Source organism: Rhipicephalus sanguineus, chromosome 3, assembly GCF_013339695.2.
Source record: "Rhipicephalus sanguineus isolate Rsan-2018 chromosome 3, BIME_Rsan_1.4, whole genome shotgun sequence".
Lineage (NCBI taxonomy): Eukaryota > Metazoa > Arthropoda > Arachnida > Ixodida > Ixodidae > Rhipicephalus > Rhipicephalus sanguineus.
Genome location: NC_051178.1, coordinates 67,093,813 through 67,119,835, shown reverse-complemented (window position 1 = coordinate 67,119,835; position 26,023 = coordinate 67,093,813). Strand labels below are relative to the sequence as shown.

General features: G+C 47.4%; 1 protein-coding gene across 1 annotated transcript in view; it reads right to left on the bottom strand.

The window, feature by feature from the left end:
- The window catches only part of LOC119385532 (uncharacterized), a 65,546-nt gene extending 39,834 nt beyond the window's left edge, over positions 1 to 25,712 (bottom strand). Inside the window, exon 1 of the mRNA XM_049414013.1 lies at positions 25,591 to 25,712. Coding sequence (XP_049269970.1) covers positions 25,591 to 25,654 — 64 coding nt within the window. The 5' untranslated portion in view covers positions 25,655 to 25,712. The remainder of the gene's footprint in view (positions 1 to 25,590) is intronic.
- Between the last annotated feature and the right edge of the window lie 311 nt (positions 25,713 to 26,023).

Below are 26,023 nucleotides of genomic sequence, written 5' to 3'. Positions count from 1 at the left end.
TGGAGGAGGGTGGTGTTGAGGCGGCTAAGGACCTGCACAACACAAAGCTGATTCGGATTTTTCCATAACGAACAAATATCGCTTTTTCATTCTTTAGATTTATAATTCAACTGTGCAAAGTCTAATATTGCAGGCATGATTACCGCTAAATTACCGTCAGACTGGAAATTAGCGAAAATCATACCAATACATAAATCAGGAGATAAAAGTATGGTATCAAATTATAGGCCTATATGACCCACAAGTGCATCGTGTAAACTGCTAGAACACATTTTTTTAAACACATCACACTTTACCTTGCAGGAGTACACTTGTTTTCTCCCAATCAGCACGGATTTCGAAATGGTTTATCAACTATTACACAACTGACGAAGTTGTATGTGCATGACCTTGCATATAGCCTCAGCAACCGCAGTCAAACAGATATGGGTCTATTAGATTTTTCAAAAGCATTTGACAGTAGTATGTCATAAGAAATTATTCGCAAAATTAGAAGCCGCCTTAGGTAACGGTTCATTTACCTGTTGAATTAAGGACTTCTTCCTTAATCGAAAACAATTTGTATTCTTTGAACACGTACGCTACATCAAAAACTGTTTCAGTGTCATCAGGCGTACCACAAGGATCAGTTCTTGAACCTTTGCTATTTTTAATCTATATTAACGACATTGCAATGAACATTGATCCTAACATTAAGCTTTTTGCCGAGGACTGTGTTATCACGACCGCTCGATGAAAAACACACGGTGCGGCCTGCCGCGTGGAGCGGATACTGTGTGGCGCGCCTAGTGCTCCTGGCTGCCGCCGCGGCGCCACCAGTAGGGAAGCCTCTGGGGAGACCGAAAGCGAGAGCACCGGAATTATTGCGGCGGATCGCGGCTGGACAGCGCAGCTTAGGCGCTTGTTAGTTTTTCAAGGCTTATAATAAACTTGCTATAGCGTTAACTATATTGGTAATCGTCCTGCCGAATGTGCGCCGGGGATGCTTCAACCTAAATATAGCAAGTGTTAGTTATTTCTGAAGTGGTTGCTCGTGCAAGTTGCGATTTTTCGCCTCATGTTTTCTCTCTTTTGTTGCCGTTGCGCTGTTCACCCACGGTAATGTATGTTTGTGCTACAGTTATTTTTGCAGCAGGAGAGTCGCTCATTGACAGGTGCGGTTGTATTTCCGCAATGATTGTTGCTCACACCTTAGAAACAAAAGACAAAAGCATTGTGAACATCAGGGGAGTCATATTTGCTTTATTGCACGTGTGTGAAAAAAGGGTCACTGTGTTTTTAGAATCACCGGCGCAGCAGTTTCCTGGCCAGAGGTTTTTGCGCCAAGCTTACGAGACGCTCAACAGACATATTAACATTTCCTGCCCAGTTGGAAAGAAGCACTCCAGTTGGCAAAAAGTGCTCGTAAGAGCTTTCTGATGAAAGCATTGCAGACTTCCATGGCATGGTCGTCCGCCCCGCAAGTCCACTTTCAGCACTTCCATGGTCATAGAGAACAGCTGGTCACCTTTCAGACATCGCGTGAAAAAATATCCGACAGGAATAATGTATAATGTTGACAAGACTCTTATTACAAAACATATTAATCGGTTTGCCACTTGGGGTACCGCTGTTGAGTGCTGTTCTTCACCACGGTCAACGAGACGAGAAAGTTTGTCGACTTGTCGGTCGTATATGACCCTCTGTTGTATGGCCATCTCGTCAATGATGATCAGGGAGCAGAACGCTTCTTGCTCTGCTGTGAGACTCTTGAATTTGATGCACAGCCGCTCCTTTGTCAACGAAGTGACGCCGATTTCACCTGTTGAATGGCCTGCATATTTCTGGAACGTTGAGCGACAAGGGAACTTAAAGAGATGTCTGGAGCATGCATGCTCATAACCTTTGTTGGAGCATGCCTTTCAAATTACACATTCCCGTAGACTGACGTCACTGTAGTGGGGCGTCTTCGTCGAGAAACTGGGGGCTTGGTTTCTAACGAACTCGGCAGTCTTGTCACCTTGCGCAGCACCACTGAGCACCTTCATAAAACAGGCAATGTCCGTGTTGTTTTCATAAAACTGTGCGCGCTCCTCAGCCTCATCCACTTTTTCCTTGGGCCTGCAGCGCTCCTTTCATACGAGTGATCTTCGCTTGAAAGCAGCGCGTTTTTTAGCTTATTCTGTCAGTTTAACAAGGTCGAATGTAGTTTGACATGATGCATCTGAAAATGATGCAAATTCCACACACGTTTCATTCCCTAGTTCGGAGTTGTTGGGCGTCGTGGCTTCAGTGCTGTCACTTGACGAGCCGTTTTGGCTAATGACAGGCCTGTCTTTTGAAGCAGCATTGCCCGAGCACTCGGCACGCGACTGCGCATTATCGTCTTCTATTTCCAAGCATGGCCGCTTCTTACTCGGAGCAGGCGTGCTCCTCGTGCTCATGTAGCTTGGATAACCGTGGAACACTGTCGGCACACCGTTGGCAAAAGTATCCTCAGCTTCTCGGTCTTCTTGTAGTCATTCTCCGTAAAATGCAAGGCGCACACTAGGGACCTGTCATTCGGCTGCCATACTGTTCCTTTCCCGCCGGATCCTTCACGGGAAATGTTTCGCAGCTATGCTGCCCTGCGTTCTGCGTTACTGGGAAACTCGTGGTAGCGTACTTGCGGGTCCTTCGATGCATTCGTGGGACACAACGGCACACAACAGTTGCGCGGCATTTTGCCTAACACATAAAATATCACACATGCGCAAACTGTCTTGAGTGACACTCCGTGCGAGCGATTCATGTGGAGAAAAACAACCACTATCTCGACCTACCCGCTGAGCGCGCGCTCCTTCCCGCCGCGCGTCGCGCGGAGCCCTCCCCTACTACTGCCCTACTCCTAGCGCAATGCGGCGCCAACTGTCAACTCCGCTTCCACGCTCTCGCCCATTGCCTGCGCCGCGACGCGGCAGGCCGCACCGTGTGTTTTTCATCGAGCGGTCGTGGTGTCATATACCAAGAAATTATTATTTATACAGACCCCCTGCTCCGAGTGCTTCCCTTAACACAATATCCGAGTGGTGTAAGCTATGGCTGATGTCAGTTAACGTAAAAAACATGGATGATCCCTCTGTCATAGGAATCGGTATAACACGAAAGTGAAACGTGTCTTCACAGACGTAGTTGAGCGTTTGTTGCGCATTCTTTCGCAGCAAGGGCGATGGAATGAATGCTATAGCAACAAATTGTAATGTCACGCGAAGAACGGCAAGCAGCTCGAAACTTGCAACGCGCCGCTCAAGCAGAAATGACGCACGGAACGAACATACACAGGATGAGAGCGAACTAACTGTCACATATGTAACTTATTTCTGCGTGAGCACCGCGCTCCTTTCGCAAAAGCAGCCGCTGCAGTGGGCCAAGTGACCTTCATGCTCTCAACGCGAGACGTACAGACCACCGCGATCACGAGATAAGCGCCCGCAGAAGCGACCACGCCCTGTAGACGCGGTCGCTCGTCGCAGCGGCGACAACCTTTCGAGAGCGCTCTTCTACGCTCTTCGAGCCCGTCGCGCCATCTCGCCAGTGATAACGAAAACACTGTAACACAGATCTCTGAGTACAGCCACCCGCAAATGGTGTATATAAATAGCTCGCCGTTAGCATCGCGGAGAACGTGCAGTCCGTGGCCAAATCGTTTCGTGCTACGCGCTGCGGAACGAGCGGTCGTGAGTTCGATTCCCGGTGACGGAACTTTTTCTTCTGGTTTTTTTCTTTGCCCACTGTCAGTCTTTATATTTTACAACGTCATATCCGTGACGGAAATACGTCAGCGGAGCCGTGGTGGACCCCGGCATAAAACACTTTCGTGTTAAAAAATCCGCCGTGATTACAACTAAAAGAAAAGATCCTTCCCACTTCGCTTATGCAGTCGACGGCACCATGCTGACTAAAGTAAACGACCATAAATATTTAGGTGTGACGCTTACTGCACACCTTAAATGGACCCAGCACATCGATAACATTACCGCAGCAGCATTACGCAAGTTATTTTTTCTTAAAAGATGCCTAAAACTAGCTCCTACCCCGATTAAGCTGCTCGCCTATAAGACATTTATAAGGCCGATTTTAGAGTACGCCAATGTGGTTTGGTTCCCGCATACGAAGACTAACTTAAGAAAACTAGAAGCAGTGCAAAGAAAAGCCATAAGATTTATCCACAACAGGTACAGGCGCACAGACTCGCCAACTAACCTTCTAAACGCATGTAATCTAGAAACGCTGTCAGAAAGAGCGAAAGAAGACCGCCTAAATTTTTTGTTTCAGATTCTTAACAACAGCTTCAGGATAAACGCGTCCAAATGCATTTCGTTTTCCGTATCTCGACTTACACGTCAAAAGCATGCAAATAAATTAACAGAATATTCATAGAGTAATGAAACTTTTAAACATACATTTTTTCCACTTGCCATTAGGGAATGGAATCAACTACACCCATCTATCACAAACACCTAATCATTCTCGGAATTAATTGAAGGCACGCAGAACTAGCATTGTCCCAATGAGATGTCATACTGCCTACTCCCATCCCCCATTAACACTTGTCGGCTGCCTCCCCTTGGCACAGCCAGGAACACATACAGGCTAATTCCCTCTTTTCTTTGTCTGAAACGCTTTTCATGGGATGTGGCATTACTGTTAAAGACGATAGTCTTTCTTGGGGAACTTAAACGCAGAAATTTTGGTCTGTCTTTCTGTCTGTCTGTCTTTCTGTTTGTCGGCACGTCCCTCGATTCAGCCACTCGGCCAAAGTTGAACCACTTGCCCAAGGGCCAGCCGTCTTGAACTGGTACGGCTGTTCATACTTGTGAACGTTGTCGATCGAAAAGTAAATATTATGCATATCTGAGGTGCAACATCACTAGGTAAGTATTAGGTGGCATGTTCCTTTAATAGAAAATGCATACATACGCAATTTTAAGGACCCTAGTTTCTTAAGCTGCGCTGAAAATGCATAAGAATGGAAGCTTGAGCGAGTTGGTATGCGTTCATCTTTGTTGAAACAGGCACAGGACAGGCGCTGCCTGTCCTGTGCCTTCTTTTACTTCGTCGTCGTCTAGTGAGCGCTGTTTCAACAAAGCTGAAAATGCGACTGCGCTGAAATTTGCCTTCCTCCGTGCCCTTCGCACGAGCTCATTGTTGTGTTTCGGTTTCGGTTCTGTATTGCACTGTACGAATGCCATGGGTTGGTGTTGAAAAACTTTAGTTTTGAGAAGGCCAAGAAGGTGAAAAAAAATATTTAAAAAATGAAAAAGCAGCGTTGTGGGCGGCCTTCAGGCTGCCGGTTGTGGGCGCCGCTCTGGCGTTCCTGTTTTACTCAGGCGACGTGTAAATAAAAGAGTGTGTGGAGAGTACTCGTTGAGTGCGGACGTTTCTCTGCTTCAGCGCTTCGCTCCAAACCGCGTTTTCGGGCTGGCTGGCGTCCCCGCCGGTCGCGTTGGTCACCGCCGGTCTTCGCCTGCTGCTGCGCCGGGACTACCAGCACGCAACACAGCACTCATGTTTCCCGACGTATTGCCAGATGGCGTCCATATCTCACACAGCGCCTCTTCTATCGTCTTTACACGACATTTGCAGCGAAGCACGCAGATACGCGGCCAATTTTTTCATTGTACAAATGGTGTTCAAACTTACACAGTTTCACTTGAGTGATTTAATAAATGTATGCAAGTTCATCGTATGTATTTATGTAACCACTGTTTGTTGTAATTTATTATTGTAACCTCTTTTTTTGCTACATTCGTTTGCATAGTTTATTGTTCTGTAAACCTTTCATATAATGTACTGACTTTTTGTATTGCCCACCTGCTACGCTCTCAGCTGAGAGCAGCAGTATTGAAAATAAATAAATAAATAAATAAATAAATTGTAGCGAAGCGTTGGAAGTTTGTAATGGGTCGCCCTCTCGAGCGCTTTCTAGTGGGTCGTCCCCTTCGGCTCTTCTCTGACAGCACGCTCCTCGCGCTCAGAGTCCGCGCTCTGTCTTGACTGTCGCCGTTGTGCTTCGCCGACTAGGGCCGTCAATAAACGCCTTTATAATTTGGTGGAGAGTGCTGCGCCGTCCAACCAGCTTCGGTCCGTTCGATGCCCCTGGCGCTTCGATCCCGTACCGTGCCCTCTACCATGCCTCAAGACGCCGCCCAGCAAACGCTTCCCCCTGTACCGACACCATGCTCCGGTTCCCCCCGCATCCGCGACCCTTCTATATTCACCGGCGCGGATGGCACTGACGTGGAGGACTGGCTCGCGATATACGAGCGCGTGAGCGTACCCAACAAATGGGACGAGGCAGGGAAGCTGAGCAACCTGGTTTTCTACCTCGCGGGTGTGGCCAGCCTGTGGTACAACAACCACGCAACCGACTTCCTCACGTGGTCTGATTTCAAGACCGCCATCATCAACGTGTTTGGCCGACCTGCCGTACGTAAACTGCAAGCCGAACAACGTTTACGTGAACGAGCTCAGCAGACCGGTGAGTCGTTTACCAGCTACATCGAAGACATCCTCGACTTGTGCAAGAAGGCCGATGTAACCATGTCTTAGTCTGACAAGATCCGACACGTTATGAAAGGCATCGACGACGATGCCTTCACCATGCTGCTCGCCAAGAACCCTCGTACCGTGACAAAGGTGATCACGCTCTGCCAAAGCTACGAGGAGCTGCGCCGGCAACGGTTGCTGACCCGTCGACCTCCATCACGCGACGCCGACCTCGCTGGCTTGTCGGCCATTTCTGATCACTCGGGCTTGCTCGCCGAGGTCAAGTCATTCGTGCGCGAGGAAATTGCCCGCCAGTTTTCTCTACTGACCTTGCCGCAGTCGCAGCATGTTGAACAGCCGTCTACCACACTGCTGCCTCCCTTACGCCGCGCTATTCAACAGGAAATCGCGGAGGTCATGCCGGAATACCACCAGCCACCTCCGGCGCTTGCGCCACTCAGTTACGCGCAAGTTGTAGCCAGGCCATCCCCAGCGATCCCTGTGTCTGCCCCACATCCTTACGCCGAAGTCGTCGCCAGACCACAGGCCTTCCAGGCGAGTGTGCCGGCTGCGTACGCCGACGTCATTCCTAGGCCACGACTGCAGCCCACCATGCAGTCCTATCAGCCGCCACCCCGTCCACCGCGTCTTGGGCCATGGATGGGACCCACCCCGGCGAACCAATGGCGCACTTCCGACAACCGCCCCATCGGCTTTGCGTGCGGTTGCGCCGGTCACGTCGCCCGCTATTGCAATCGCGTGCAGTCGCCTCAAGTCGCCTCAACCATGCCAAGCCAGTCGAGCCGCCCGTATTACGATTCACCGCAGCCTATGTCACCGCCGTCTCGCCCAGCGCCCTCTACCCGCCGTTCACCGTCACCACGACGCCGCTCGCTCTCCCCGATGCGGCCACGTCTGGTCCCACGCGACCAGGAAAACTAGTCGTCGCAGTCCACGAGGCAAGGGCTGCGACGCGATCGAACTGCGAAAGCCCTCAGCGAAGCCCATCGAACGTGATAGACGTGTTTGTAGACGGTGTTCGTGCATCTGCCTTATCGACACTGGAGCCGCTGTATCCGTTATGGACGCAAAGCTTAGCCGAATACTGCGCAAAGTGACGACGCCACTTTCCGGGCTCTCCCTCCGTACAGCCAGCGCCCAACGTATTCACCCTACAGCGGTGTGCACAGCCCGCGTCATGATTAAGGACGCTATGTACGCCGTCGAACTGATCATAATTCCTGCCTGCTCTCACGACGTCATCCTCGGATGGGATTTTCTCTCCCGCCACGACGCCGTCATTCATTGCGCACCAGCCGAAATAGAGCTTGTCACCATTCTCTAATTTGACGCCGGAAGACAGTCCATCGGCTGCGAGCAAGGTACTCATCAAAGACGACATCAAATTGCCTGCAAACTCGTCAACGGCGGTGTCCGTCTACTGCGCCAGTCTATCCGACACCGTTGCACTCCTCTCGCCATTCGACCGTATTTGCGCGAGGAAAGGCTTGCTGGTGCCTTTCGCGACCGTTCAAATCACTCAGGGAAGCACCTCTATTTTTGTAATCAACCCCTCCCCGTACAGTGTTACGTTGGTGCGAGGGGAATGTCTCGGCAGCGTGGAACCCCTCGAAGACGCACAAGTTATGGACGAACCCGATGACACGCACGGCCGCAGTTCCAGTACGCTCAGTGCTGTTTCGATGTCTGGTTCATCACCCGCTGACGTGTTTGGTTCCACCATAGCTGACAACCTTACGCAGGTCCAGCGTTCCCAGCTTCTGGACCTGTTGGAAGAATTTCGCTCTTCTTTCGATGTCGCTCAAACGTCTCTCGGCCGCACGTCGGCCGTTACGCACGGCATCGATACTGGCGCCCACCTGCCACTGCGGCAACGTCCATATCGCGTATCTCCCACAGCACGCCGTGTAATCACCGAACAAGTCGACGACATGCTTCGACGCGATGTTATTCGACCCTCCAACAGCCCTTGGGCGTCTCCTGTCGTTCTTGTTGCGAAGAAGGACGGTTCTGTGCGGTTCTGTATCGACTACAGACGACTCAACAAGATCACTCGTAAGGACGTGTATCCACTGCCGCGAATAGACGATGCGATTGACAGCCTGCAAGGCGCCGAATTCTTTTCATCTCTCGATTTGCGCTCAGGGTACTGGCAAGTACCTATGGCTGACGACGCTCGACCGAAGACCGCCTTTGTCACGCCCGACGGCCTGTACGAATTCAACGTCATGCCGTTTGGGCTGTGTAATGCGCCCGCCACCAGCTGAGCGCATGATGGATACCGTTCTGCGCAACCTGAAATGGCACACGTGCTTGTGCTACCTCGACGACGTCGTCATTTTTGCTCCGGACTTTTCCACGTCGTCATTTTTGCTCCGTGCTGTACCGCAATGGACGCCAGCATGCTGACGCCGACGCACTCTCGCGCTCCCCCTTGCCTGACGACAATACCCATAGCTCAGTGTCTCACAATGCCGTTTCTTCTATCGACATTCACACCATCGCTACTGAACAGCGCAAGGATCACTGGATCGCCTCATTGATAGACTTGCTGACTGATCCATCGGCAACACCATCCAATCGCGCGTTGCGTCATCAAGCCCACCATTTCGCCGTTCGCGACGACCTCCTCCACCGACGCAATTACGGCGACGGCCGCCAGTGGCTACTCGTAATACCCCGCAGTCTGCATTCTGACATATGCGAATCGTTCCACTCTGATCCGCAGTGCGCACACTCTGGGGTATCAAAAACCTACCACCGCATTCGCCAACGGTACTTTTGGCGAGGGATGTACCGCTACGTGCAGAAGTTCGTTCGCTCCTGCATCGATTGTCAGCGCCGCAAAACATCAACGCACCTGTCGCCGGCAGTTTTGCAACCTCTGCCTTGCCCTGACCGGCCGTTCGGGCGCGTTGGCATAGGCTTGTATGGACCACTTCCTCTAACGTCGGCTGGTAACCGCTGGGCCATCGTCGCTGTTGACCACCTTACGCGATACGCCGAAACTGCCGCCCTCCCAGCGGCTACAGCGCGCGACGTTGCTTCCTTCCTGCTGCACCGATTCATGCTGCGCCACGGTCCTCCCCAGGAGCTGCTCAGCGATCGAGGTCGTGTCTTCTTGTCGGAAGTCGTCGAAGCCATCCTGAAAGAGTGCAACGTTGTTCACCGGAAAACTACTGCTTACCACCCGCAGACGAATGGCCTCACCGAACGCTTTAACCGCACGCTCGGCGACATGCTCTCGATGTACGTCGCCGCCGATCACACCAATTGGGATGCCATTCTGCCTTTCGTCACCTACGCCTATAATACCGCCCCTCAGAGCACTACTGGTTTCTCCCCCTTTTTCTTATTGTACGGCAGACACCCGTCGCACACAATCGACACAATCCTTCCATACATGCCGGATCCGTCTGAGTGTGCGCCTATTTCTGCCACAGCCAGACTTGCTGAGGAGTGTCGGGAGCTTGCCAAGACGTTTACTACGCATGACCAAGAGCGGCAAAAGAGCATTCGCGGTGACACCACCACCGCCCACGTTCCGCCCTGGAGCACTCGTATGGCTCTCAGTCCCTACCACTGCACCTGGCCTCTCTTCCAAACTGCTGCCCAAGTACGACGGCCCCTACCGTGTAGTCGAACGCACATCCCCGGTCAACTACCTGATCGAGCCCATTGAACCATCTTCGGACATGCGCCGTCGAGGGCGCGACATTGTCAACGTGGAGCGCCTGAAGCCCTATCATGACCCGCTCATAGTGACAAGCAGTTAGGTCGCCAGGCGGCTCCCTTTTTCGTACCCGGGGTAATTGTAGCGAAGCGTTGGAAGTTTGTAATGGGTCGCCCTCTCGAGCGCTTTCTAGTGGGTCGTCCCCTTCGGCTTTTCTCTGACAGCACGCTCCTCGCGCTCAGAGTCCGCGCTCTGTCTTGACTGTCGCCGTTGTGCTTCGCCGACTAGTGCCGTCAATAAACGCCTTTATAAAATAAATAAATAAATAAATTTTTTTTTTTTTTTACAGATACTGTCAGCCCTTACAAAGGGCTATAACAGGAGTGGAAAACAATACATAATAACATAACAATCATTGTAGAATCAGAACATAATTAACATGTACAATCAGAACTTACAGATAAAGGGAGAAAATGATGTACACCAAGAAACGCAACCAGATAATAAGATTAAATGCACTAGATCAAGTACAGACAAATAAAGCTTTGTTAACTACAAATGAGAATGTGATCTATGTGTTTTAAGAATAAATCTACAGATGAGCATGAAACGGCTTCTTCGCTCAAAGAATTCCAATCCTTAATGGCTCGTGGGAAGAAGCTATACTTAAAAGAATCAGTGTAAACCGCAGGAGCACGAATGAACATTGAATGGCGATGTCTAGAAGTTTCACGACGAAGAATATCAAAATAGTCGGCATACCTTATATGAACATGATGATTAATAATCAGGTAAAGATATTTAAGTCTTTCGTATTTAGTTCGAGCCTGAATCGTGGGTAGCTCGGCTAGTGCACACAGTTGAGATGGTGAATCCGTGTAACGATATTTATTGAATATAAACCGGACTGCTAGACGCTGAATTTTTTCAATTTTCGAGATGTTGGTAACAGAGAAAGGATCCCAGACAATTTTAGCATATTCTATGATGGGTCTAATAAGCGTCTTGTAGGCTAAACATTTTGTTTCTTGCGTTGCAAACGGCAAATGGCGCCTAAGACACCAGAGAGACTTGTTGGCCCTTGCACATACATAATCTATGTGATGATTCCAGCGAAGATCACTCGTAAAAATCAAACCAAGGTACTTATGTTGTTCAACTCTTTTAAGTTCATGATTATTAATATAATACATATAGGTAAAGTAATTTTTCTTTCGAGAGACTGTCATAACTACAGTTTTTAGAGGGTTTAGCACCATTTGCCATTCTTCACACCATTTCCTTATTTTCTCTAAGTTTTCTTGCAATTTTACCTGATCATTCACTGTGTCTATTTTTTTGTATATGATGCAATCATCTGCGAAGAGCCTGATAGAAACGTCTATTTCATTCGGGAGATCATTTATAAATAAAAGAAAAAGAAGTGGTCCCAGAACACTACCTTGGGGTACTCCCGACTTAACAGCTGAAACTGGAGACTTAGTGCCACCAATTTCAACATATTGTTCACGAGAATGAAAATAACATGAAAACCAGTTTGTAATAGTAGGGTTTTGGAACGTAACATCAATTTTTCTTAGTAATTTATTGTGAGATACTTTATCAAAAGCTTTCGCGAAGTCCATGAAAATCAGATCCGTCTGTGCACAAGAGTTAATTGTTTTCGAAAGATCATGGACTAATTCGACGAGCTGGGATGTTGTAGATAAACCTTGTCGAAAACCATGTTGGCAGTTAGATAATAAACTGTGTTCATTTATATAGCTTAATAGATGTTTCAAGACTATATGTTCAAGCAGCTTTGAACAAGTGCTGTGGTTCAGCACTTGTTGATCAAATGATCAGCATGACTCGAATTATGGCAGCAATTGGCTATAATAAAGAATGGGTACACAACTTCCATGTATGGGGAAAGAATAGCGTAAGCTGGTTGTCGGTACCTTACGGATCATGTATAGGGGCCGTCTTTGTCAAAGGTTTTAAAGTCAGTTAAGCGACTGACAAGAGGCGTCATTGTTTTTGCGTGGCATGAAGCGCCTGTAAGACGCGCAGCGATTCCGAACTTGAAAATTGAGGCATGCCATTTCTCGCACACTCTGGGTCCACGGGTTGCTGACGTTCCGCAGAAGCTCAATACTACCTCGCATGGGTGTCGTGCCCACGAAAAACATGCTTCAACGGCTCATTACACTGCAAACGGGTTTCAGCCTTTTAGGGAGTTTTGGGCTCGTTGCGCAGCGCGCATCCTAAAGGTACTACGCAAAACCCCCTTCGAAAGGAGGTTCAAAAGGAGGGAGTGATTAGACGGAACTAAGGAGGTAAATTTGTGTTTTTATTGAACTCATTTTGAGGGCTTGAACGGAGCGCATTGGAAGTTTTTCTGGTTCTTTTGAGAGCTTTTAAAGCCTCCTTTTGGAGGTAAAGTTGGTGTTTTTATGTAACCCATTTTGGGGGCTTGAACAGAGCGCATTGAGAGTTTTTGTGCTTCTTTTGAGAGCTGTTAAAGCCTCCTTTTATACGAGGCCCTAGAGCGGTCGCGAAATGAAAAAAAAAAGTATATTTCAGGCACTACATTACGTTTACCGGCCAATTTCCGCTACTATTCATCACTAGGACATAATAGAAAATGGACATCAAAGTATTTATGCACAACCATGACATTTGCATACAAGTATGAACGACACAGGAATCGAACTCGCGACCACACGCACTTAAAGCAAGCACTATAACGATTACACCACAGCGCCACCACTTGCAAGCTGGCTTTTTTCGTGGGCTTATATATGTACCAATGTATGTACAAAGCGGCTGCTAACCCGTCGGCACAACTTCGAACTTCTGTTCTTGTACCATCGGCGTGTGTTTGCGCTTGTGGCAGGTCAATACATAATTTGTGGGGCGTCATGCAGGCCGAGCCGATCGACGTAAACACCCTCATCTCCGAATTCTCCGGTTCACCATGTCGTGCCGCTATAAAAATTATAAACGTGTGCCCTCTTCGCTCGCGCTAAATTCGTGAATACCAGCGTGACAAAGGTATCTTCAGATGAGCGAACGTATGTGCATTCCATGAGCGTATGCTGTGGAGCAATTTTCGTTATTTCTGCAGCCGCGAACTGCGCGCGTCCAGATGCGACAGCGTGTTATGAGCGGTTCGAAGACCGCCTGCGTTCTCATATGAAAGTTACACACGCAGATGCCCGACTTAGAAGAACATTGTAACGCGCCTACATTTTAAGTGCATTTAATGCGCACGTACTGCCGCGAGGTGCACGCAGGAGCAGCAGCGCGCTCTGAGCAGCTGAACAAAAATCTGTTTCCGCAATTAGCGCTTATTCGCAATGCACTCTTTAGCGCGGACCGCCTGCGTTCGCATATGAAAATTACACACGCAGAAAATTCCAGAGTTACAAGGACATTGTAACGCGCCTACATAAAGTGCGTTGAATGCGCGCGTACAGCCGCGAGCTGCACGCAGCTAGGGGCAGCAGCGCCTTCTGAGCAGCTGAACGCTTATCTATTTCCGCAATTAGCGCTTATTCGCAATGCACGCTTTAGCACGGCACTCAGTGATGCTCTATAACGCACATTCAGTATTTATTTGCTTTCATACTCGGATACTACCTACATTTCTTACTAATTAGCTTTTATTGTTAAGCATCACGCCACCGCATTAAAGGGAATGCCTAACGCGTGCCCCAATGTCAAGGACAACCTCCCCGTTTACCAGTGACAGGTCTCCCACAAAACAAAAAAGTTAATGTACTTGCACTTCTCTCTTGTGAACGTCCATGTGTACTTGGCCCTCCCCTAAGACAGATGATGCAGTACCCATTAAAAAAAAGCATATACCCTCTTCCTCAATGGAACAGCTGTTCTTGAGAAAAAATGGTTCTGTTGAATGACTACACCACAGCAGCAGAGAGGTTGGCTTGTTTGCAATTCAGAATTTCACAATCGTAACACAGAAACACGAGGACTGTAGCAAATATGAAGAAAACTGGAAAAACTATCATATGTGCACTCCCTCGTCCACCTGCACACTATGTTAAACTTTATTTATACAACAGCAACCTTCAATTATGCTACTATTGATAAAAGATCACCCAATCTACGTTAGAACACAGTGATGACTTTCTGTCTTTCTGTTGCCTATCTTCTACAATGTGTCATAATCTGTGAATCATCTGTTCAATGTGTTTGGTAATAAAACACAAGCAGTTACATTGAGCAGGCAGTGTTTCAGCAATTTGTTTTGCAAGCACAAATTCATTTCTTCAATTTGCATGCACGACAAGTAGTCATACTTCAATTGATACAAGAACCAGTGGTTGCAACATTTTATTGGAATCAAAACAGCAGCAGTTTTTGTGTCAATGTAAGGATATAGGTATATATTTCCATCATCGTGCACAGAACCTACTCCCAAAACTGAACACGTGGAACAACATGTACAGTACAGCCTAAGCACTATACATAATTCACAGCAGTAAAGCAATACGAAAGTAGGGTGTAAAATCTCATCATGATGCGCACTAACGTGTGCACTTCACCATGCCAGTATGTAAGTATAATCCAAAAAAATAAGCTACCCAAGGAACTTGGGTGTCAGCCTACACACGAAGGCAACTAATTAGTACAATAAGGTTAGCATCACTTTTGGGAAATATGAAACCGTGTAGACAGGCAGTTGTACAGTTTTTCATTGCATTAGTTTGCCCTATGGCATCAAAACATGTCGCACATGATTTTGGATTTGAGTTTCCTACAAAAAAGCCCAAAATAGACCTGTGGTGTTGATTGTAGGTCCACTTACCAAGGTGCATAAAAGCATTCAGCAATGCCCACAAAATTACAAGGTTGCCTTCATATGTTGCTGTACATATTTACTCACAGATACCTTGAAGCCATCGTAAATTTCTGGAAGTGTGCTTGGGAACTTGTCGGCATAATCACATGACGGCAACGTACCAATACTTCTCATATGCATAAGAAGTACAGCCATGCTTCAATGTTTTTATGCCAGCTAGTGCCATCTGTAACTCAAAAGTTCATCCTTAATTCCTCACTTGACGGCTTACGCATAATTACCACATTGAAAATAATCCAAGCACCATGGCTGAAACGTCAACTTGGAGTTAGGCAATCACATGCACTAAATAAAAAAATTCCTGTAAATAGTGACTGGTCGCTTTGCACATTGGATCCTAGGACTTGATATGCCATGAGGATGAATAAAAATTGACCACACATATATAGAGACTGTGAAACAGTCAGGAGTTCAGTTCATAGGTAAGGAAAACGTGAAAACGAAATCAGAACACATAGCAACAAAGGGGACGGAACGACGCACTACTAACAACTGAAGTTGAACATGTGCTTGGCTTTTGCTGCAGGCGTTGCTGCAGCTGCTAGGAGAGGAGGCAGAGGCGAAGGGACGCAGTTGGCGCTACTTTATATTTTTCAGGGACTTTAGCCTAGCTACGACGATCGCGCCGCCGCGGGAACGACTCGACGACTCCCTCCTCGCTTTTCTTTCTTTTTTTCTATGTTTTTTTTTTCTTCGCGCGTGCATGCGGCGCGAAGCTTTATCCCATTTCACTTCGGTAGCGCCTCGTCTGGCTTGCTTTTAACCTGGCGGGGGCGGGCGGCAGTAGGCTGCAGCCGCCAAGGCCAAAGGGCTTCCTCGTTTCCTCTCCAGCCGTTCGGAGGGTCGCACGTATCTCTTTCTCTGGGCTATCTGTGCAAGGGATTTTTAGTGCGCTGAAGCTTGCCGCCTCTTTCTTTTCTTTCCCCCGCACAGCTGCATACATGCCCGCCAACACTGAAGGCATTATGGAAAGCCTCGGAAAAAAAAAAGAGAAAACATGCCAGAGGAAATGAGATGGGAGTTTTTTGTTCTTGGAACTCCATTCGACGAATGGCGTCATATAGTGAATTTACTTCCTTTCTTCCACATAATTTCTTCACGAAGTAAAATTGAGGACGCAGAACTTTATTACACCGACCTCATTACACCCTAAGGGAGTACTGTCCAGATGAAGGTTGTATTAAGAAGGATTGTAGCCCTTAAAACGCCCAATTCGGCTAGTCTGCGTTTGCAGTGTACGTACTCATCCAACACTCCAAGCTCCCACCTATCCTGTCGAAGATTTACCGGCGTCCCAGCCACAACACTGGAATGTATGACGACGCGTATAAAGAGCGCGCTATAGACCAGAATTTCCAGCGCTCGAAGGGGGCCGCCATGTTTGGCCGACCGAGGCGCCGCGGTGCGAGCGTTTGCTTGGGGGCTGCTAAACGCGCTGGCGTACACTCTTAATCAAGTCCTGGCTAACTCATGCCCTGTAGGCGGGACGCTTCAAAACTCAGGAAAACTCCCGGCTATAAGTAGGCCTTCGAAAAGGAATTAGCCGTGACAAGTGTATATAAAAAACGTGCACCCTTCACCGCCGCCTTATAGACGGCCTGCAGCATTAGTCGCGCGTCGGTGTGGGCCGCGTAAGTGAGAATCCTGGCTACAGCTCAGCGTATGCTCCCGCGTGTTATAACTTGTCGGCGCAAGCGTTGGTGTATACGCATGCGCCGACAGCGTCGGCCGCAAAGGCGAGCTATGCTGCGAGGAGGTATACGCATGGAGCTAACTACGCACCCTCTCTTGCGTGCGTGAGAGAGAATAGGGGCTGCTACGCTCTCTGTTGCACTCCGCTTCTGCTGTTTTTGCGCAGAGAAAAGAAAGGAAGGAGGTAAAAACGAGAGTTCGAAGATATTGTGCGACGGGAAGGGGGTTGCGTTTTTGGCGCGAGTGGTTAGATTTAGCGCATTCCGCGACAGCGGCGGATGATTAATAGGTTGGTGTGGTTTGTTGAGCGTGCCGCGTGAGCCGGTACTCGGCCGCCATAGAAACATTCTCTTATCTCAATATTAAGGGGGTGTTGCGAGGACATAGCGACATCCCTTTGCACGTGAAATGGCTACACGCAAGCAGTTGACGCAGGATTACACGACGCTTTCGCGCCATTTCTGTCTCGCTGGTGCGCACACTGCGGACACAGCCCGGCGCATCGTACCCGCCTGGGTGAGTGTTCTTCTTTCTTCACATATATGCTCGTGCTGTTAGCGTTCACATTGTTGCATGCTTGCGCTGATATATATGAATGACGGTATTGAGCTGCCGGAATATTCTTTTGCCGGCTTTTGAAATAACTATACGAGTATGCGTACGAGTAACTATACGAGTATACGAGTACTTATCTTTGTTGTAATGGTCATCCGTCTCAAGAGTCGCGCACGTGTTGTCGTGCTGGTCGCATTTATTGTGAACTCTCATACAGTTCAGAGGCTTTCGTCGCTCTTGACGTGTCACTGAGATAATCACTTCGTGTTGCTTGACAAGCTGTGTAATTTTAGCTCTCGCATGGCTTCTTATCTTTCGGCTAGCAACTGTCCTCTGCATTTATGGTCAATGATACAATGCGGCAATCAAAGGAAGCATATTTCTGCTAGCAGTTGAATGATGTTGGGACATCCTTTCATGGTAGGTGTTATACTTCGCATTTACATTTCTTTTTTTACCTTTAGGAAGCGGAAAAGTTTTTCCACAATCAAAAATAATAAAACTGCACTTACGAGTACCGAAGCCGTTAGTACCGTTTCATTGCATCAGGCGCTCACAGATAAGACTAGCGGCATCTCTTCTTTTTAGGAGGAAAAATAAGCAATTTGACTTTCTGAATAGCGACAGTCTTTAAAACGCGTTTTCCTGCCTAATTTCTAACAAGTTTTAAAGCCAGCCTCATTCATGCTCGTGAATACATTCGCGTATTTACTGTGCCCCTTCACTGATTTCTGTGGTTTCGGGTCACATTTGCCCATTGGTCTTATGCAGTGCCAAGGGAAGTGTGGACAAGTACATCAGTGCATCATTCACCAACTGTGGTGCCTGTGCAAATTGCTGATCTCGATGAAGGTAAAGTAATGCGTCATATATAATTTAGACGTTAGGTAGTTATTGATGGCATTTTTGTTCTCTCATCCATCACTTCATGCGATGCAACAGCGATATATAACCGTGGTTTTATAAAAGTATTGTTGTTTTCGTTGGCAGCTTATTATTTATGTTGGATAGATCATTGTTAATGTTATTACAGAGAAGTGAAGTGCATACAGCAGTCGTAATAAGGGATATAATTGTTGTTCATCCTCGAGATAGTAGTATAGACAGAATTTGAATACGTTTGCAGGTGACAAAACCTTCTGACACAAGAGCCAGGCGCAGTTTTATCGAGCAACTGGCCAGTAGCTCACGCCTTGCAGTGTCTCCAGCAGCAGCAGCAACACCGGCCGTGGTGTTGTTTACAATGCCGTAACTGACTATACGATCTTTCTTCTTGCGTGTTTTTATTCATTTTCTTTTTTTTTTGCGTTTCACGCCCATCTAAAAATCTTATTTACTAAACGAATGAATCGTGGGTCTATTGTAAAACCGCTTTTCTTGTACGTGATTCTCATCAAATTGCGACTGTGCTGAGGTTTTCACTTGCAGCGGACATTCGAAACACAGCTTCACTTCTAAAAAAACTGGAAGTTTCATGGAGAAGCTCAACAAAGCTTAAGTCATCTTCGGTCAGATGTTCAATACCCGCATGTATTTATTTCGTGGAAGTCGACGAGTATTTCTGAGGAAATGATGCTAAGCTTTCTTTCATAACTGTGGTAAGTTTATAGTTAAAATACTATAAGAAAGCTTCATTAGCAGCTTCTTAAAACACTTTTTGTAATTTCCAACTTCTGTGACGCTGTCTATTTAAACAAAATTTGACAAGGTATATAACAGAATGAGAACAACCGTTTCCCAAGTAGAAGTTTTTGTGTGATGGGCGAAAAGGGCAGGTGATCTAAGAACTTAACGTCGAATGTGTCTTCTTGCTTCTTTTTTTTTTCGTCAGGATGAAATACCAGCAGCCTGCCCATCGCCTGACCCCGGAGTTTGGAGGGAGTACGACAACAAGGCTTTCTACTGCGATCAAGTGCAAGAGAATTTGTAACCTTCAGTTGGCACAGTTCTAGAGCGATTTGTGCTTGACCATGTACGATATGATTATTTTGTGCTTGACAATGTACTATATTAAGGTCCTCACGTACCCAACTGGGTATGCTCAATGCTTCGTCTTGTGCAGAGTGCAATGAGAAATACCCAGTTGTTTCCCAGGTGTTTTGCCGGCGGGAAGCTGCTGAAGAAACATTGAAACAATAAAAAAACGATCATTGAAACATCAAAAACGATCGTTGAAACGATCAAAAGCACCAGAATATATTTGTCCGAAAAAACATCGGGTGTCACGTTTATTGTTTCCTTCAGCGCTGAGCATTGCTTTTAGCGCTGTTTGTATTTTTTTACAATAATTACTTATTTTTACACGTGAGTAGTACCTGTTTCTCGCATGCTTATACACGCTATAGACACAGCAGGTACTGTTGAACTATGAAGCTGATAGGGCCAGTCAAGTCATTCTCAACGAAAATGATTCCGCTGAACGATACATTTACGAGGAACATGGTGCGTCCATGCTTTAACCGCCGTTACTTAAAAAAAAAAAGAATGCGAAGTTTTATACGCATGTCTAAACACACTTCATGCTTATAGTTTCCAAGTTACTTGTAGTGGTTACTCCAGGTAACCATCCAGGGGGAACTGAGCGTAAAAACTTTCCTATGTGACGTAATCGGTTCACGTTAAAAAATCCCAAGTGGTTAAAATTAGGCATTATTAAAATTCGGTACCCAGAGCTTCGTGTGCACAATTTCTTGTTTTGTTGCCACTGCGCATCTGTCAAAGACTAGACACTGGTATACGAACGTTACTTTCCGAATACAGTATAGCGTACGTGCCCAGCCAACGCAACGTCTGCGTACACAATTCTAAAACTCCGTAAGCCAACAATCAACCACTACACGGCATGCCATTTGACGTCAAGGGAGTCCGCATTAGAGATACCGCAACCTGACTGCTTTCTTGGTTCTTGTGCATGCCACAAACACACAAAAAATAGTAATGAATACGCTAGATAGGATCAATGGCGTTTGTGGTGTCCTGACTTCTTTCTTGTGTCCGTGTTTGCACGCCCTGTCTTTTTAGAATGAATACTTACCAACTAGCTCAGCTCTCTGTTATTCCAAGCTTCATCAATGGGGGATTAGTGAAGAGACCTTCGCCTCAGGTGGACATAAAATAGGTTGGTAATGAAGAAAACAAAATGCTTCCTTGGACAAATGCGCGAATCGTTTGCCGTGAAATGTACATATCTAATTTAATGCTCTATTAAAAGCAAAGGCATGCTGTCGAAATCAAGTGCGAACAGTAGAGCTTCCACGATGTTTCTAGATTTCGCAAAACCGTTCAAGCTTTTCTCCTAAATCCATGGTGAGCAATGCCTAAGTCTGGAAAACAAAATTTGCATACTTAAATTACCGTCCTCTGGAACGTACATATGTGCCAGCCCGAAGTGCGCACGCCGGTGGGTGTACCTCGTAATAACATCGCTTCATTGGCCTAAAAAGTTCAGAAATCGTTAAACACCCTCATGTTCGACAAATGGCCACTCTACGTTAACTTTCTTGGGATAATATGTCATAGTTTAGCAGTTTAAGTTCCTCGTGACGACGGCCACACTGAGGAGCAACCGCTTTGTATGTGCGCAATAAAAAAATTACAAATCCAACTTGCACCAAAAGTTGCATCCTTCATAGACCATACCTTGTCTTTTAGCATCTGCGCATAGCTCTGCAACACTAGAACCTATTACGCGATGGTGTCAAATTCATTTTCCATTAATGCACCACTATACGTTCTGGATTTCTGGTGTGCGCAACACCTTTCAGTAATCTGTACATAAAAAATTAAGTGCGTGTACAAGTAAAAAACCCCAGAAGGCTATCCCATGCACTCTATAGCACAACAAACTAACATACCCCAGTAGCGTGCGCATGCAAATGCAGCTGTGTGGATGTAGCTCGCCAATTTTGCGTGTACCGCCGTATTAATAGCGGCGAAATATGCCTAAAATTTATTGAAAGGTGGAACTGGTATACAGCTAGGTACTGCATGCCTATGAAGGTTCCTTTCGCAAAAATACTGCGTATAGTACAATTGCATGGACTCGTGCTTCCAGAAAATATTCTAGTAAACTTATGTGAAAAATATTGTATCATCCAGTGTGAGTTTAGCGAATTCTCCGCTTTGAGATGAGTATGAGGTGATTTAAATTGCGCGGCGGGGCCGCTATACCAGCATGAATCGAGATGTTCTAAAAAATATGGCCACTGATGGAGTCGCAACAGAACGTCGCAAATATTTCGGCGATAATACTGCCGGATATAAGATCCAGTTCATGTTAGCAGCCAGTTCCCGCCTGCGTACTGCGTGCCAGACAACGGCGAATGGCGAGCCGCCATGTCTTTAGCGTGGACAGTCCACTTCACGAGTCACGTCTGTCGCGCGAGTGTCGTCCAAAGTGAGCGCATGTGAGAGACATTTCTTCCGCAGCGCAGTCCGCCGAGCGACCGCGAAGCTGCATGCAGTCAGCTCGACCTCCTCGCTTGCATGGTCGACCGAAACGTGGGCCGCACTTCCTGTTGAAGCAACAATAATATCTGCGGGAATAGTGTCATTCGTTTGAGGGGAAGCGACGTGCACTATCCAACGTTTACAACCAAGATGAGTTCCTTTACAAGTGAAGTTCATCTGCAGTGCGTGCGCGGCACACCGCACCTGCTCGAGCGTGTTCGCATATTATACATATTGCCGACAATACCACGGTTATCAGCGCATGTTCATCTCAGTGTGTAATTATTACGCGGAGAGGGTCGAGCCAACAACGGTAAGAAGTAAAAGATCCTGGCATATGAGCGTGAGCGCTTTGTTCTGAAGCACCGTCGACTACGGCTTCGAAATAAACTGAATAGGCTTAGTTACGATATCGGCTACCGGCCCGGTAACCATCGGCGGTGAAGCGGCCAGCGACGTTACCTAGAACACGGCTATTCTCCGTCGTTGCTACGTCGTTGCTACGGCTACGTCGCTGTATGGTTGGCACGCGTATGGATTCCGAGCTCACGTTCCACGGAAAGCGAATCTTGACGTTGAAACCTCGTTCAATCCACGAAAGGCAACAGGCTGGAGGCTTACGTGAATAGAACTCGGTTATGCACGCTAAGATTCCTTGAATGTCACTGAGGTGCCAGTGCCAAATATATGCGGAACAGTTTTATCTTTTATACCAAGCATGCAAATTCGCTTCAAGCATGCTCTGAGCAATACCTTGAGTGAGCCGGTATATATTTTCACGAATGGCATTTAAAAAATGTCTCCTTACGTATCAGTGAACGCTGCATGTATAATAATGATCTACACTGCACTAATACGCCAGTGTGTAGCGACCCATTGGTACATATAAACCCCCGTTCTTTTACAGCTGTCGCCGCGGCGTGATGTGGTGTAGTGGTTAGCGTACGCGCTTGCTGATCGAGTGTTCGCGAGTTCGAATCCGCGAGTGTTTGTTGTGCATTTTTCTGTGGTTTACTTCTGAATGTAATTTGTGTATATCGATTATGTATGTCCTAAAACATGTGTCTCAGCCTCCAAATCCCCGATTAGACCTTAAAAGGTGACTTAAAATCAATCTTTTGTTTCGCTGGTTTATACACCGCCTATAGCTAGGACGTGCCGTAGCTGGGACACACCGTAGCTAGGCTCAGGCGGAGCGAGGAGATCTCCATAGCCGGCCTCGTAACTAGCCGGGATTCGAGACGAAAAATCTCCGGCCTATTTGAGTCCCGCCTATGAGATGAGCCGCTGAGAAAGCTACTACGCCGCGGGACGGCTACGGGTGGCGCCGCCTACAGGTTGTGCCGGCTAAATAAACAGTCTATAGGCGTTAGATTTTTCGTCTCGTTTCCGGGCTATAGACTGCAACTTTAAGCAGGACATGATTAAGAGTGTACAGCGCGGTGCACCACGTTTGTGGCTCTCAGTAGCGGGCGATGGCAGATTCGCGAGCGCTGCAGCCGCTCAGTCTTCTCTGAATGTCGGAACGTGCATCTTCTTTCATGCGACAACATTTTCGAACAGTGGAATTGTGCCAGGGAGCTTGCCAAACATCGCGAGAACGTTCAGCAACATCGTCACGAAAGTTTGAATAGTTGCAACGCCATGCAGTTGTCCACTCTCTCTTTTTTTATATAACTGTATCATATCAAGAAACGTTTTAAACTTACGCATTTGCGTATGATAACGGCCAGATGAAGCCTAGTAAGCTGTATCTTCTTCTTTTTTTTTTTCTGAAAGGCAGCAGCGACAGATATTTTCGTGCCGCGCTACCGTCCGACTTTGTGCTGCACGATGGCTGTTTTGTGCTCTCTCGCAAAGTGCAACGGGATGAATTTATTTAGGCGATTATTTCAGTTTTTAACGCAGAACGCTGAAGCGGAGATTACGTGCGGCTTCTTTTTTTACTGCGAAAGGATGGCCTGGCGTAGTGTCCGAAGCCTCTTGTAGCAAAGCTAGACGGAGCGCGCATGCCGGCCCCCCAACCTCTGTGTTCTTAAAGAGCAGTCTGCAAGAACACCCCGTCGCACAGGTGCTTTGAATCACTATCAAAACAGACGAAGATTACGTTTGAGTCCGATATTGATTGAGTTCGATCCTGACCAAGCGGCGCACACGCGTGCGCTTTCTGTCGCGACGTGCCTCGTTTAGGATATATATACTTAACTGCAATTGAAGGATCGCCCCTGCAATGACAAGATCCCTGTCACACGGGCACTTTCGATAACAATTGAGCCGGATCAGGATTTATCGCCTCGACCGTCCTTTGCTGTCACAGTAAAAATTTGTTATGAAACCACAGGTCGACATGCCTCGCGGCTGTGAGGTTCAAAATACATATGTTCTATAGACATGAAGTTGTAAAAAGTGAAGCAGTTCGTTACATCGAGGTTTACCTGCGCCTTTTTGAACAAATTTACAACCAAGGTGGCCGCATTTTGATTTCAGAAGCAAGATTAAACAACCGCTTGTTAAAATTTCTGTGCATGTTAATAACTGAAGCTTGTTTCCTCTCGGCAGCTGCGGTGGCGCCTGTAAGTCTTCAGGCAAAATTAAGAGACATTTGTTAATTGGCTTCGCAGTGTGAGAAAATATCTGATGAATACTGTCTTTCTCATTTCAAGATTCGTCGTTGTCGTTCTAGTAATTCAGTTTATTATTTTTTTTCATCCAGCAGGTGGTCCTGTTTTAACCCATACACTTGCAGTGCAGCCGTTTGAATAGGTAGAAAATATGGCATCCTGAGCAAACGCACCAGCTCACTTATTACTTATCGAAATCAAGGGCCTTGAAAACGTCTAGAATACACGCTGCACAAACACAAGCCGCTCGTGTTCCCGTGAACGTCGCAGGTCTGTTGCATCAGCCGCTTCCTTTTTCTCTCGTTGTTCGGGCACCCAACGACGGCGCAGTGCCACCCGGACGAATTTTTATACATTGCACTACAGTGTACTGTAATTGCACTGCCGTTCCTAGTACGCGGCAAGCAAGCAACTAAGACTGCAACTTTCTAACAGCTCTGAAAGCACTGACACAAGCGAACACGCGACGCAAGCGCGGCTATCACCTCCCGCCATCAGCAGCCCCCGCCGTCGTCTGCACCACCAGGCGGCGCCTGGTGTCGAGAGTAGCGGCGCGGCTGACACTCGCGCTACGAGGCTAAGAGAAATCTGGTCTATAGTTTCACCCGTTCATCACGTTTCGACGGCCGACGACTCTGCTCACCGCGATCGTTGTCTTTGTTGCATTATTTAATCTTGCTGGGCTCAAGCTCGTCCTATAAAGAGGTTTAAGGTTCATCACTATACCATTAGGCTGATATCTTGTTCGCCGTCGTTACGTAACATCTGTTGGAGGTGCTTCAGCGTTCATGTATACTGGACAACCCCGCTGAACCGCGAAGCATGATCGAACCGCGAAGAAACCATCAGCGCCGGCTCAGACCATCGACTTAGCGAGACGCAGGCTACGAGAACTGCTATCGGAATACGGATCTCTTGGCTAAAGACCAGCACCTCACTTTTCAAAAAGACCAGGAAGATGATGATCGCGGCAACAGCACAGTTAAAGCCTCATGGCCCCCTATATACAGAGGCTGTGCCACGGCAATCCAGAAAGCCACCAGCTTTCCACATATAATCCTTAGGAGTCCCCGAAAGCTGAATGGAAACATACGAGAGGTTCGTTACGTTCAAAGATATCGTTTGATGCTTATGGATGAATAAGAAAAGGTGCTTAAGCTCAACTATTCGCGAGGAAATAGGAAACGGTCGTTGGTACTCACCTCGAGCGATAGAGCACGTCAAAAAAACGGCCAAGGCGAAGAGTCGTCCTGCGAATTTCGTCATTTCCGAGCCTAAGTTGACTCAACAGCACTGTGTGGGAGATGCGACCACCCCGTTTCTTGCACGCGCGTCGAGCTTTCACTAAGTTGATAAGACGCGCCCCTATCCACTTACTCGCTCGGGAGAAATACCAACGAGCAAAAAGAAAAGAAAGAACTGTCAGGCATTGATAAGAATGTCAGGGTCAGCGATAAAGAACAGATATAGTGAGCAACAAGAAACTCGGTGACGTCAAGGGTGTCTGAGACACCCTTGACGGGTGTCTTATGAAGGGTACTTATGCACAGTGAATTACGAGTGGCGAGCGCCAACTCGGAGAGAAGCGACGGCAGGCGATTATCACCTGAGATCGATGGGATGGGAGCGCAAATG